Raw genomic sequence first — 14156 nt, forward strand, 5'->3', positions numbered from 1 at the left:
AGTAAGCCAAACCAAGAAACAGCAGCCAACAGTCTGATCAGCCGCAGTTAAATTGGAAGCTTAGCTAAAGGATTGTCTGGACTCAGAGCCTTTCCGGGGTGTGAATCAGTAAAGTGGTGCCTTGGAATGTCAACAGACTTAAAGATGAGAAAAATTCTGATTTCAGCTGAAAATGCAGAGCATTTAAGTGCTCACAGTTGTTTCCTGAATAAGACCCAGTTATTAATGAGGAGGTTTCCTTCAGTGCCCTATCCTCAGCCAGAAATAAAGTTCTCAGAGCCTAGGGAATAACTTGTTCCTCCTTTAAACCACTGCCCACAGTCCTGATAAAATAGCCAGGACAACGCAGAACACCTCTACACACAGGGCAGTGACCTTTCATTTCCTATTCAAGGATGTGTGGTCTGCTCGCCCAAATCACATGATCACAGCGCGCTGGCAGCGGTCTTCAAAGTCAGAGAGTCAACAATGACATCTTACAACAGCCGTACCTCACTGGCTCAGTTGACACTACGAAGACAGATGCAATGACCGCGCCAATCTCTCTCCCGCCCTGTCCCAGGTCCGCAGGGCGCACAAACGCATGAATTAGGCACACCGGCATCAATTGTGATTTTTAAACTTTTGAAATAAGTGAACCGGTTCCTAAGTGAACCGGTTCCATCCTGAGTGAAGTGAAATTCATTCATATTATTGTTATTAATAGTAAATTACTTGTATATTAACACTGATGAAATAAGCTCAATTAATTAAAGAATACATTCTCCAAGTCATATAACATATAATTAAATCACTAACTACAATTGATTTCACAATAGGGAGGTAACCAAAAACTTAATTTATAAAACCTATTCAGCAAGCAGAAAGCCTCTTCACATGAAAAACAGAATAGGTTTTTAAATAGCCATCTCAGGAGGGACTCCATATCAATAGGCCCTGGTGGGATTGCCCAGTGTCACTGTCTCCTGAATAAACAATGTGTCAACCATATTGAGCAATGTAAAGTAAGCAAAGAGCTTTTGTCCGATATGCCAACATGAGCTGGGTGGCAGCAGAGAGGATGTTCACTCCATTCTCTGTGCTTTCTATTATTTGTAACTTACTCCACGCTCTACTGACATGGGTAGTGTCATGTCAGTAGTGAATCACAAGCATCGTCATGGAAGGCACAGGGAGAGATGTAAAAAAAAAAACAGGATCCTTGGGCAAGTCATGAAATTCACTGGCTATCAGAACAAAGAGAACATCCCTGCATTCAATGGCTCTGCATTAAACGCGTGACCTGTGGCTCCTTCTGGTCAGCTAATGCAAGTATTCTGAAAGAAGTGCTTAGAATTAGGCTTACAGTTCCATGTAAGTAAATAAATATGTAAATCTTTAAAACCATTTTGAATTTGTTTTTACCTAATGTACCAAACCAGTGTCGCATACAGAGCTGTGTGGGGTCAGTGTGTCTGTATCCTGAGCTGCATTCATGTCCACTGGGTTTACAAGGAGATTCACACAGAGGAGGAGCATGGCAGGGACAGAGAGTGGCTCAGATGAAAGTGGGACCTCAGAGCACTGTGGAATTCCAGCTATTTACACAAGTCCCACCACTGAACAAACACACACACACGCACACGCGCACACACAAACACACACACAGAAACTCAGACATACACAAAAACACATAAAGACATTCTGGACACTTGTGAATACCAAGCAGACTTGATGATTCAGAGATCACAGGACTACTGTACAGTCACTCATTCACAAGCATGTGGTCACAAATGCACATTTGGCAGAGAGCATAATCGGCTGAGTTTTAAATAACCATTGGCAATGTGAGTCGGAAAAGGGAGACCCATTAGAGCCAAAATGGCCTTAAAAATGTGACAACATCATGTTGGCCCAACGGGGGTCTGTTGTGTGTGCACAAATAACTCAAAATATCGGTCTGCATAAAAAGTTGCATAAAAGCGTTGCACTCCTGAGAACATTTAAGCGGCTTTGCCCCTCAGTGAATGAAAACCGCGATTAAATGTCACCTTTAGGTCACACGCTGACACAAATGAAAGGAATCGGCCATCCATCTATAACTTTTTGGTGAGTTGTTATGAAAATAGCTGTTGGGGTCGCAGAACTACAGGAGCTGACCTCAGAGTATTAGGGCAGCTTTTGTTTGAGTGCTTTTTGACTTAGCCACTGGAATGTGGAAATCAAGCGATCAAAAACATGCTAAAAATTTAAAGAGAAAAGCAACTTAGGTGACAGAATACTTCTGCACAAATTGTTAGGCGGTAATGTTAAGCTTTTTTTATGAGTTCAAGTTTCAGAATTTCTGGACAATAGCAATAATTATGAAATCTGGTGTGCCAAGCTTGCTGCTAAATGAAAATATCGTGAAAAAAGCGGGCTGCGTGGAAGACTGGCGGCGACTGTGTCCTTCAGTCTCTCCTCAAATAAGGTGGCACCTTGAGAACATTAATCACATAAATGGATTCAACAGGTAATCTAATTAGGGCTTGAGAACATCTGCTGATTAATTAGAGATGTGCATGGGTAATGTATTCGTTATTAAGAGCCCTGCCCAAATGCAGCACTAAACATAGACCAATCACTGATTAATACTGTCCATGGTTCATGAAAAACAGCACAGTCCTGCCCAACCAATCACTTGGAAGGTTTACTGAGGAGTCACATAGTGTGCTGTTCAGACACACTTCAGGAGACGAACCTAACGCACCAGCACAAGTTTACGAAGATGTCAAATGGGTCAGTTCACAGGTGAGTGACTAGCCCTTACGTCTAAGTCAGAGGGCTCACCTTCCAAAGCCCGGATTGCTAAGATTAACTTGAGACTCTACATAGATGTCTTAGCAATTTGACCCAGTTCTTACATAATAATAGATAAACCCCTCTGAATCCTTAAAATAAGGTTGTAGATCACCTGTCTCTTAAAAAAACAAACCTTGGATGCCTCTGTCAATGTACTGTGTTATTAACAACTGCATAAAAGTTTTATTATCATTTTTGGTCAGTCCACAGATGCACTCTGCATGGCCAACTGATCATAGCCACTGGGTATCGAATCTCAATGGGGACACTGCAGTTCTGTGTGAACAGGATATTACTGCCTGGGGAACCAATATAAAGTCCTTAATTCAAAAAGAATGCGGCTCACATTTGCACTCAACTCCCCCAGTTCGGGACAGGGAGTCTGTCCATCACCACAATCGCAGGTGACTCATAGCACAGGAATGTTAACAGGAAATTGGGAGTACATAACCATCCAGCCAATTTTTTTTTTTTGTATTGGTGAACCAAGGCATTACTGCAGAGACATTAAAAAGGTCTGCCACCGTGGGCTGCTGAGACAACTCTTAAAACCCCTGTCTACTAATTTTCATGAATATCTTCCATTATCTGTAGCTTTGGCGAGTAGTTAACAATGACCTGGTAAACAAAGAATGATGTTAGTCTTTGATGTTGCTGAGAGATTTCTTCAGTTATTTTTTCTGCCATTTTCTCCTGTTGGATTTGATTTGGGCAGGTCTAACAGTACTAACGTCAGGTCTGCAAAAGGACCAATCAGAGCCAAATGTTTACATCGTGTACCCACTGTTCGGGCAGACCACATGTTTCACAGGCTGTGTTCGATCCACAGCTGAAAGTACCTCCTCTCATGTGTCACTTTTAATGAGATAACAGTCTAAAAATGGGTGTGTAAGAGGACACAAACGTTCAGGGCGCACACAGGGCTGTACAAAACAACACTTTGCTTGCATTAATGTTTTATTTGTTTTGTGCATTTGCGTTTTATTTAGCTTGAAGATATATACACATACATCATGGACATGGTCAGCCTCTTTATGACTGAGCAAACCTTAAAACGGTGCCTTAGCTAACCCAGCTAGCATTTTAGATACTCTTTTTTTTTTTTTTTTTTTTCTTTTTTCCACTGACAAATTTTATAATGTTCTGTTTTCCTGCATCGGACGCTCTTGTTCAGAGTCAGAGGGCTCAAATATACTGCTAAACCAGACCGATCCTGCCTCCTGTGTCACTCAGCACCACCACTAAGGCCAGGTTTACGTTTCCAAGGAGATGCTACTGTCAATCATTATATGATCTGATACACACTCACAGTGTTGCACAGGCAGAAGCTCAGAGTTTTTGGAGCATTTAACTACTATTAGATTATATTAATACATATTATATATGTATTCATGGATTTATATTTATATATTATTATTTATTTTTTTTAATTAATTTTTTTCTTGACTATAACATTGGCCAATGCTTATTCTAATGCAGATATTTACTATTAAAACCAAGAAGACAGGGGATTTAAACTCTTAGTGTGATGGGCTCCAGATGGTTACTGGTAAAGTCCTTCTCAAGCACCAGCACACTGGCCGCTACACAACAATACGGCAGCAGTCCTGGCGAGCCAGTGAGGTGGATTAGGAAAGGAAGAAGCCCGGCGGAAGGTTAGGCCCGTCTGCCTGCAGCAGCTGCAGCCGAAGCAGAAAGACGATGCCCGTAACCTGAGCGCTCTTCAACAGCCAACAGAGATCAAACTCCTGGACGCTTTGATTAACTCCCTAAATATTTAACAACTGGGACTCGGCACGGACGGTTCCATCTGGGGCAGGAGAGGTGAAACATCAGAGCTCAGCTTTTTACACACATACACATACACACACACATACACACACACATACACACACACCACGGTAACAAATCAGTCCTTTCTGAAGCAGCCACATGGCATGACAATGTCGGCCCTACAACACTTCCCACCACACTTTTATGGAAGAACACCCATAACTATGGATGAACACCCGCAACTATGGAAGAAATCAGAGAACAGAGAACAACAGTCATAATGTCAACAATAATTGTAACTAGGCTTTAAGAGTGCAGCTAAAATAACAAAAGGATAAGAAAGCTTTTCATTTTAGAAAGTTTTATTTTTAACTACAATGGTTCTTCCTAGCTTGGCTGTCTTATAGGTCAAGTATAAAAAGAAAGACACCAGAAAAGATGAGAAGTGTTTACTGTCATGGAAAATAAATTCTATTGGCAAATGCAGTGTTCCAACACACTGTGGAAAGTGAATGATTCATTTCTCTCCTCAAGCTGAACCAAGTGTAAGACTAGTGATACCAGCTATGTGTGCAGCCATAAGTGATTCTACCCATCATTTATCACTATTGAATTCCTTCTATTGAAGGAAATACGACAGCACTAAAACTCTGATAACGGTTACTGATAGGATGCATTAATGCAGTCAACACTAATTTGGTACCAATGCTGTCCATTGTCACTATATCTCTCAATGCCTTAATGATTTTAATTTTTAAGAACTGCAGAGACCTAAATATGTCTTTTTTTCTGGCCCTTAGGTAACAGACATATTAGCAGATAATCTTTTAAAATGGTGTCTGACAAGAAACAATATGTTTTAGATGCATCATTACTCCTGTGCTCTTCAACTCTTCCATACAATGTTATAAAACTGCTGTAGAAGAGGATGGACCTACAAAAAACAACAGTAACTGCATCTAAAAAGCCAAGACATCATCCGAAAACCTGAAAGAAGAGAGAAAAAAGCTTGCCTGCAACGAATGATCACCCGTAAACCTTTTTGAACGTAAACATGGAAACATAATACAGACAGCAACATCGTCATTACAAATCAAACACTACTTTCAGGCCATGCCAGAGAAGATTAATAAACAATGACAATAACAATAACAATGACAGTGTGGGTACAAGACATCCAAACCTGAAAAGTGCACTTCTTACATGCTTTGCCTTCATAGACATGATCAGTTTACATGAACTTTGAAGTTAAGTCTATTCACTGTTCCCAAAACAAGCCCTACTTATCTTAATAAAGGCCAGCCCAGGACTGTATTACAGGTATTGAAAGCATGTTACAAAACCAGAAAACGATCTTTTAAAATAGCTTGACGTTGCTAAGCCTTGCTACTTTAACACAACCCAGTCTTTTCTTACTGTCCTCCCCTGCTTTATGTGCATGGTTTGGTCTGATAGTTGCCAGGTGCTGAGGGTTTACCCACTCATGCAGCATACGGTGAGCGTGAGTGCGTAGCAAATATGCCAAGAGGTAACAGCTACTCTAGTATTAACCATTAACCACCCCAGAGTTTTAAAGTGAAAGTCATCTGGACTAGGCAACCCAATGCTCACACCAATGTACATTCACAGTCACTAGGCCCACACAACTGCACTGCAGGCTGAGACAAAGCGACTATCGTGTTGCCTGACCCAGCTAGGAGGAGGTGAAACGGGTTCAGTGATGACTACATAGTGTTTATACTGTGTTCCAACTTCTAAGCGTGGATGACACTGTAAGAATGATGATTGTTAAAGGGCCATTCTCTCAGCACATTTGTTAATGTCAGATATTAAACTACCTTCGTCTGAGATCACAAGTCCCCCATGTCAAAGGAAATCCCTTTCAATTGGGGGAGCACCTCTGTTAGTCATAGGTTCAAAGGAAAGACCATCACAGAGGGAGCGGGCATGATCAAGCTATGTATCTGCAAATGTGACCTGGAGGGGGGAAAATCTACCAGGAAAACATCATACATTACTAAACATGAGAAGCTGTCTGTCCTTAAAAACAAAAGCCTAACATTAATGCCCAGTGTTGAACTAAAAACGTTTCCGGAAAGTGAAAGTCTCACATTGATTCACCCAGGTGAATCATTCAGGTCCCCAAATAAATGCTAGTCATAACTTGACTCTGATTCCTGCTTGAGGCTGCATGACTGTGTAGGCTGTTTGCATGCCTACTGCATGTTGCCTTTCCCAGTCCTGTCCTATTACTGTATGCTTTGAATACCTTAATTACATTTATACCTTCATTACATTTCATTACATTCATACCTCTGAATACTTTCATTACATTTAATTATACAGACTGTTAGACTAGACTAAATCCAGGTACTTACTCTTGTTTAACTGAAATTCCATAAATCAGAACGATTTCTCCCTGGTATATTTCACCGGACTGGTTAGATGCCTGTGGGATTGTACACAACAACCCCCAAAGGTTAAGAGGGTTGACAGAAAAAGAGATTCCTTTGTCTCTGAACTTTTTTCATGTCTTGGGAGGACATTTAAGGTGAGGATGTACTTTGGGAAAATGGGTCAAAAGTGGATTTAAACTGTTTCAAGATGAGACAGGTTTAATTACTACTTTCAGTGGGGCACAATAATATTTCATTAACGCTGAACAGTGTATTCAGCAGAGCTATGTCAAAATAAGAGAGCCCCTTCCCTATCTGATTTTACCCTACAACAGATGATAAAGGAATAAACGAAGCCAGACTTCTAAAATAAGAAATGAATGCCATATTGCAGTGCCTTCACTTAGTCTGGACAATGCACTTTTAAAGCAAAGCACTTGCCTGTGACACACGTGCCAAGCAAAGTTCCACTAAAAATACACAGACAAGCTTCAATTCCAGGGCATTTTGCCATCCTGCTGGGAACGCACAACCATATGTTCGCATCGCTACTGTTTCCACTGGCCGTTACACGACACTCGGGCATCGTTAGCGCACCCCTGTCCTCGGAGATCTGCACACCGAACCCTTGCCTGGGAAAACAGGAGTGAGTACAGCTCGGCTGTGACTGGGATAGCAGAGTCTGAAGGAAAGCAGGATAAAGCCAATTAACACCAGAGGCTCCAAGTTTGCTTTAGGGGGAGCCCATGTTGCTTTGAACCACGTTTTGGACAGCAAGCTTTTTTGGACAGTGGTTCCATTTAGGTGCCCAAACTGTCTATGCCCACATTCAGAAGGAGATATTCTGGGGCTTGTTGTAACATTCGCTGGATTATGATTGTGCAAATAGTCAGGACACAATTTTTCTTTCCTACAAATAGGATGACTATTGTTTCATGCTGAAAATATAATTAATTTCTACAGACTACCGTATAACCACGTATTGATTCCAACCACTGAGAGACGTAGTCATATTGCAGGACTTAAAAGTTATACAACACAAAAGAAGGCCTGAAGACCTGAACATACTCTGTCCCCTAAACTGGCACGAGCCCGCCAGTTTGAGGCAGGATATGGCGCTTCATGGGATTTCACATTACAGAACATGATCCAAAAGCAACAGAGGCTCAGCTGGGAGGAAACCAAGTCAGATTCTGTTTGTTTCTGATTTGAAGCTGCTTTTTTTCCAGACGTCAGTGCAAAGAATGTAAGTCAGAGCAGCCTCGTGACACTTCAATAAAGAAACATGCAGTACTGACACAGGACTTTAGGTTGGGAGGATAAGGGGATAGTAACTAGATTTCCTTTTAAAATGTATTATAGGTATTGAAAACTAATCTCAGTGTAGGACTTATCATACCTAATCAATAAGGGCTAGTTTAGTCTCTTAAAACCCATATGGCACAGTTTGTTTCATAGGCTCTGTAGTGTTCAGTTAAATATCTGTACACTTATTTATGTAGACCACCACGTTTTTCTAAGACCTGATCATCTTTTTTCAAAATAAGAACAGGTCTTCTCGTGCATATTCTCACATTGCAGCACCTGTATGGGGAAACGCATTATAAGTGGATGCCAATGCCAAGTTCTGCTAAAGTATCTGAATAAGAGGTGCAGAAGGACCAAGGCCACATCCAAACAGAAGGTCCCTTTATGTGCTGAGTGACCTGGCGTACATCGAGTTACTATGAGGAACTGTTCAAATTATATCCGAACAAATTATATCCTAGTCTCATCACTAAATGACACAACCAAGACCTGTAAAATAAAGATGTTAAAGATGTTGACCAAGCAATGTAGGTTAACGCTCTGTGCCTTGTTTATCCAGCTTTCTAGTGAATTGCTGCTGCCTCACTAAGCTTGCCAAGGAGACTTCCTCCTACAAGGAATAGCTCTTACCTGGATAACAAGCTAAAAATTCACATTTGTCTGCCTTGATCTATGGAATAGATCAAAATATTCTTGCCAGAAAGCAATGGTAAAGTCTACAGTTCACTTGAACTGCCCAATGGTGAAATTAGGTCTTCTGGCCAAGTCTGTGCATGCAGCATAAACTCTGCTGTACAAAACAGTTTATTCATACTGCCCCAGACCCAAAACATAAACAAAAGGGTTTGGAGAAGCAAGAAGAGGTGAAATTAACCATAGTAGTCCAAACAGTTTTCTCCACATTAAATTATTGCTTGGAAACAAGTCTAGTCCTAGGGCAATGATGTCAATAACGCCTAACGTAAAAGTTGTATTTTGCTTTACTTTAGATTTTGACGTGCCAAATAATGAGAGGCTTGTTAACCCCAGGGCTCATTCTGGCCTCCTGCACCAACTTCTAAAATACGCACGCAGGAGATACACAGTGAGTGTTTGTTTGTTTGTTCCTTGGTGCAGCTTGAGAGCTCTCTGCCAGGGAATGCATGGTAAACTGTGAAAAGAGAGGCATATTCACAGGCCACTGCTCCAACAGCCAATAGGCTGGGGGGAAGAGAGCCACACCTCAACCTGTCACACCTACATCTACTTCAACATGTGAAGCACATCCACAGAAGCTAGAAGGAAACTGAACGTGGGCGCCTCTCAGCTTAATGTCAGGCTTAATCTAAGCCATGCTTGAAATACCCAGTAATAACATCAACGATAACAGGAGCAGGCAGCCAGCTAACAGACCTAGGATTACCAACAAGATTAATCCTTATGTAATCTGAGTACCACTATGCTACATCAAGACAGTGACCCAAGATTCAGTCCCACACAGATACAGTTCAAAGGTAAACGAAGGCTGCAAGCTTATACAGAACATTTTATAAAAACAAAAGAACTAAATGAAAAGTAAGATCGCAATCTTATGCTAAAACTTGTGACAGAAGTCTATATAAACTGGGTGAAGAACATCTAATGCACAGGAAATTGAAAATGAATCATGGAAAAGTACTGGCCTAAATGAGCTGCAGGGGATACTACATGATTAACTGTGCTCTGTGACTTTATGAGAAAGATTGTTTAGAAATCCTCTGTTGTGGTATTTAACATGAAAATCTAACAAACAAATCCAAGATTATGGAAACTGTTGCAGAATCACTGAAGGAAATGGCAGTCTTTAGACCAGAGTCTTTACACATTTGAGAATATTTCAGTAATATGGTTCTATTATGACATGGTTTAAATATCAGGGAACTTCCCTGTCCTCATGAATTCTACTAGGCATTTACTGAATTTAAAATGACCTATGCCACACTATACCGTATATGATGTCCAGGATATCTTCTCCCAGGGTCAGGTAAACTACAGCACATCATTTTCAGCCAAGTGTACACTGAGCTTTCATGAATAAAGAGACAGCGGCACTTGGACAGAATAATAAAAGCAAGGTCACAAAATGTAATGCTGACTCTTACAAAACAACCATTCAAAAAGAAAGACAGGATCTTTTAGTGCCCACCTCTAATTTTGTGATTAAGCAGCATGTCTTGTAAATAGCGTATGAACTTATATCAGAGGACAGTACTGGATGTTTGACTCATAAACATTCATTTTATTGGACAGGCTTAGAAGCCAGTCAGTCCAGCATTCAAAGCAGTGCAACGTCTCCAGCATAACATGCATTTGTCAAAGCCTTTGGTCTATCTCTTTTACTGTTTAACACACTGTAAGAGCTTCTTTGCAGAACTGGGGTAGACTTAACTCCTATACACTGCGACTAAAATCAGAAAGTTACAAAAAGCTGTTAGGCCCGTCAAGCAAGCAAACAAACAGAGGCCAGGGGCAGAAAAAGCTGGTTTTGTTGACTAGCTACAAACAAGGTCCCGCCCCTCGGCGATGCCCCGCCCCCTCCACGGGTTCTCAAAGAAATCGAGCCACGCGACGCATAAAGTAGGAACGACCTGCCCAAGAATGACAGGAGCTCCTTCCAACATACATATCCCCTTTATAACGAATAAGAATGTACTCAGCGGCCACCTGCGTCATTTATCGTGCAGTAAATACAGCTAGCTAACCATTAATTGATATGTGACATAACAGCCCAACTAGCAGAACAATAAAACTACGACTGAACACGCGGAGACTAGTGACCTGAAAGCTGAGGGGAGTATGTCGGGGTGAAGGTAAAGTGAAGAGAAAGTCGCGTTACCTTTGGAGTAAACAGACTTGGGGGAACTGATGTCGATATCCGTGCTGAAAAGCGAAATTAAATCAGAGGGCATCTCACTGCCTCTCTGAGCTGGAGAGAAAACTGGCTCTTTATTCAGTACACACAGACGAGAAACGCGAGTGAAGAGCAGAAATGCGGGTCCTTACTGGCTCCTGAAACGCTCCTCATGTTGGGAAGTGTCCGTGCTTAGTGCGCGCTGTGCGCCCTGGAGCTGCTCTCCGGCCGCCACTCCCACTTTACGCAGGCGCACACACACACACGCACACACACACACACCAGTCACATGATTTACGTGGCAAACAAGACGAAATAGGAGTCCTTTGAAGATCATTGTCCGCTCAAATAATTTACGATGTTACTGACTAAAGCAAGAAAGGTTTGGGCTGTGAATGTACTGCATCTTGGGTTTATGTATTTACTGATACATTTGTTGTAATAGCAAGCAAACTTTCCCTGAGCAACTCTCTTCCTACTCTCTCTCTCTCTCTCTCTCTCTCTCTCTCTCTCTCTCTCTCTCTCTCTATCTCTCTCTCTCTCGCTCTCTTGTGTGTGTGTGTGTGTGTGTGTGTGTGTGTGTGTGTGTGAGAGAGAGAGAGAGAGAGAGAGTGAGTGAGTGAGAGTGAGAGTGAGAGTGAGAGTGAGTGTGTGAGGAACACAGAAGCACATAGTTCATCACTATGACAGTTGAAACATTGTTTGGTGCCCTGGCAGTTTAGTCACAACTTTGCCAGATTTCTTCACTGCAGGCTGCAAGTGGTATTGCATAAGTATTTGATAGATAACTCAGTGAGACAATTGTTTACCATGATACAATTCTTTCTTTTTTGTTATTTTAATATACATGCTAAGAATATAATTAAATATATAGTTATGTATTCTATATATTAGTTGTGAGGAAGGATTTTGAAAATGCACCACTCACAGAAGACAGTCACAATATTCACATTAACATCGATCCCTGAATATTCCTCACACAACTTTAATGTAGCGTTTTTTAGCAAGAGTGTTTAGTGCAGTATTCCCACTCATACAAATAACAAATGTGAAGTGGAAGGTACAGTGTAGTACTGAAGAACACTGTTACCACTTAACTCTGATAACAGCACACAGTCGTGCACACAAAGATTATTTGAAAAATGTTAAAATAGAGATGTTCAAGATCCCGAGGGCCTTTTACACAACATCCTTATCTTGCTTGTGTAGTATTTGTCATTCCTTTATCTTTGTGCTCCACAGCTCTGGCCTACAGTCAAGCCTTGCGAAACAATATAATGGGTCTACTAAGACATTTCAGGTGCAGATACAATGACAATTTATAATGCATCCAGGATTCTGTTCCAAAGAAACATCCTATCATCCCAAATGACCCTGCATACACTCTATAAGTAACAGTATAAAAATAGCACAATTGTAGATTGACATACATGCATGAATACCTGTCACCACTGATGAAATCTTGTCACTAGATTATATTACTGCATGATGTATTTCTAAAGAGTTCAGTGCTCTGGGATAGCATAGAACGGCTCGTACGACCGGTTTGCTATTGTCAACTGTATTTCAGTGTTTCAGAGTAAACAGAATGAGTAAACTCTGGTGTACTGAGTGACCCATTGTAATGTGCTGTCATTAGGTTTTTGGTGACTTCTTATCAAGCATGCAATGATGTTCGTAGGAAGTACAATGCTTCATTCAGCTCTGAGCTTTAGGATGACAATGAAGTTAACACAAATAAATATTTTAAAGTTTTAGAAAAGTGGAAGTGTCAGCACATAAATTGTTTACATTCCTTTAACAAAGATATGACTCTATTTAGACTATGTCATGTTGGCATATATTTTGTGTCTGTGGTCTCGCTCTGTTTCTCTCTCTCTCTCTCTCTCTCTCTCTCTCTCTCTCTCTCTCTCTCTCTCTCGCTCTCTCTCTCTCTCTCTCTCTCTCTCTCTCTCTCTCTCTCTCTCTCTCTCTCTCTCATACACCCACAGACACACACACACATACACTCACATACACAATGTTCACTTCCTAATAGTACTTCCTAATAGAGCATTTATTAGAAAAAAACACTTTTCTTAGAAATGCAACTAGACCTCTCACTGTTGTTCTCGGCAAAATAAAGGTCAGTGTTTCAGTCGTTGTGTTATTCATTTTTACCTTCAGTGAAAATGACTTGTCCCACCCACACAAAAATCTCCAGATCTAGGATAATGATACATACTGTGGTTCCACAGAAACCCAAAATTAGTTACACATTTCACACCATTTAAATCAATTTAGCTGTAAGTTATCAAACAAGTGCTCAAGTCAGCTGTTGCAATAGTTACAATTGTATATAGAGAAGCAGGACATTTCAAACAGAGGTCCGTCATCAACTGTGCAAGCAAAGTGCTTCACTACAGTTTTGAATATCTCTAAGAAAGAAAGAAACAAAAACTTAAAAGACAGAATTAGTTGCTATTTACTGCCTTGCCCTTGAGCACAATCAATTTTTATTGTTATTTTGTTTACCAGCTGATAATCAGCTTTATAATTAATTAATTACATTTTTATTAAATTAAATTTAAAATGTAAATAAATTTAATTAATCAATTCATAATGGATTATTTAATATATTTGAAATGTATGCATAATAATTATGCATTGTAACACTTACTGTGCAGTTATTTTTCAGTAATAGATGGTAGATATAAGACGTGTACACTCCTGACAGTCCATGCAGTCGGGACATGGCAATGATTAGACAGGTATTGAACTACTGGTGTATGCCTTAACTCTAGTTGTAACATTTTGAAACAGTGTAAAATTAAACATTAAATGTAAAAAGACTCCTGCGCAGTAGCAACTGGAACTGAAAAACTGACAGGGCCGTATGATGCTTTCAGGACTTCTCCCTACTGTCTTAAACATACTTTTGTTTTGACTGTCGTGTACCCTCCGCAGCGGTAGGTGGCGATGTACTGTGTTCTGACAACTACTACCAGTCG

General features: G+C 40.7%; 1 protein-coding gene across 2 annotated transcripts in view; it reads right to left on the bottom strand.

The window, feature by feature from the left end:
- The window catches only part of nfat5b (nuclear factor of activated T cells 5b), a 35373-nt gene extending 23991 nt beyond the window's left edge, over positions 1 to 11382 (bottom strand). For both annotated transcript variants that reach the window (XM_035525112.1, XM_027011235.2), the window contains exon 1: positions 11152 to 11382. In XM_035525112.1, coding sequence (XP_035381005.1) covers positions 11152 to 11224 — 73 coding nt within the window. In that variant the 5' untranslated portion in view covers positions 11225 to 11382. The remainder of the gene's footprint in view (positions 1 to 11151) is intronic.
- Between the last annotated feature and the right edge of the window lie 2774 nt (positions 11383 to 14156).

This window comes from Electrophorus electricus, chromosome 1, assembly GCF_013358815.1.
Source record: "Electrophorus electricus isolate fEleEle1 chromosome 1, fEleEle1.pri, whole genome shotgun sequence".
Lineage (NCBI taxonomy): Eukaryota > Metazoa > Chordata > Actinopteri > Gymnotiformes > Gymnotidae > Electrophorus > Electrophorus electricus.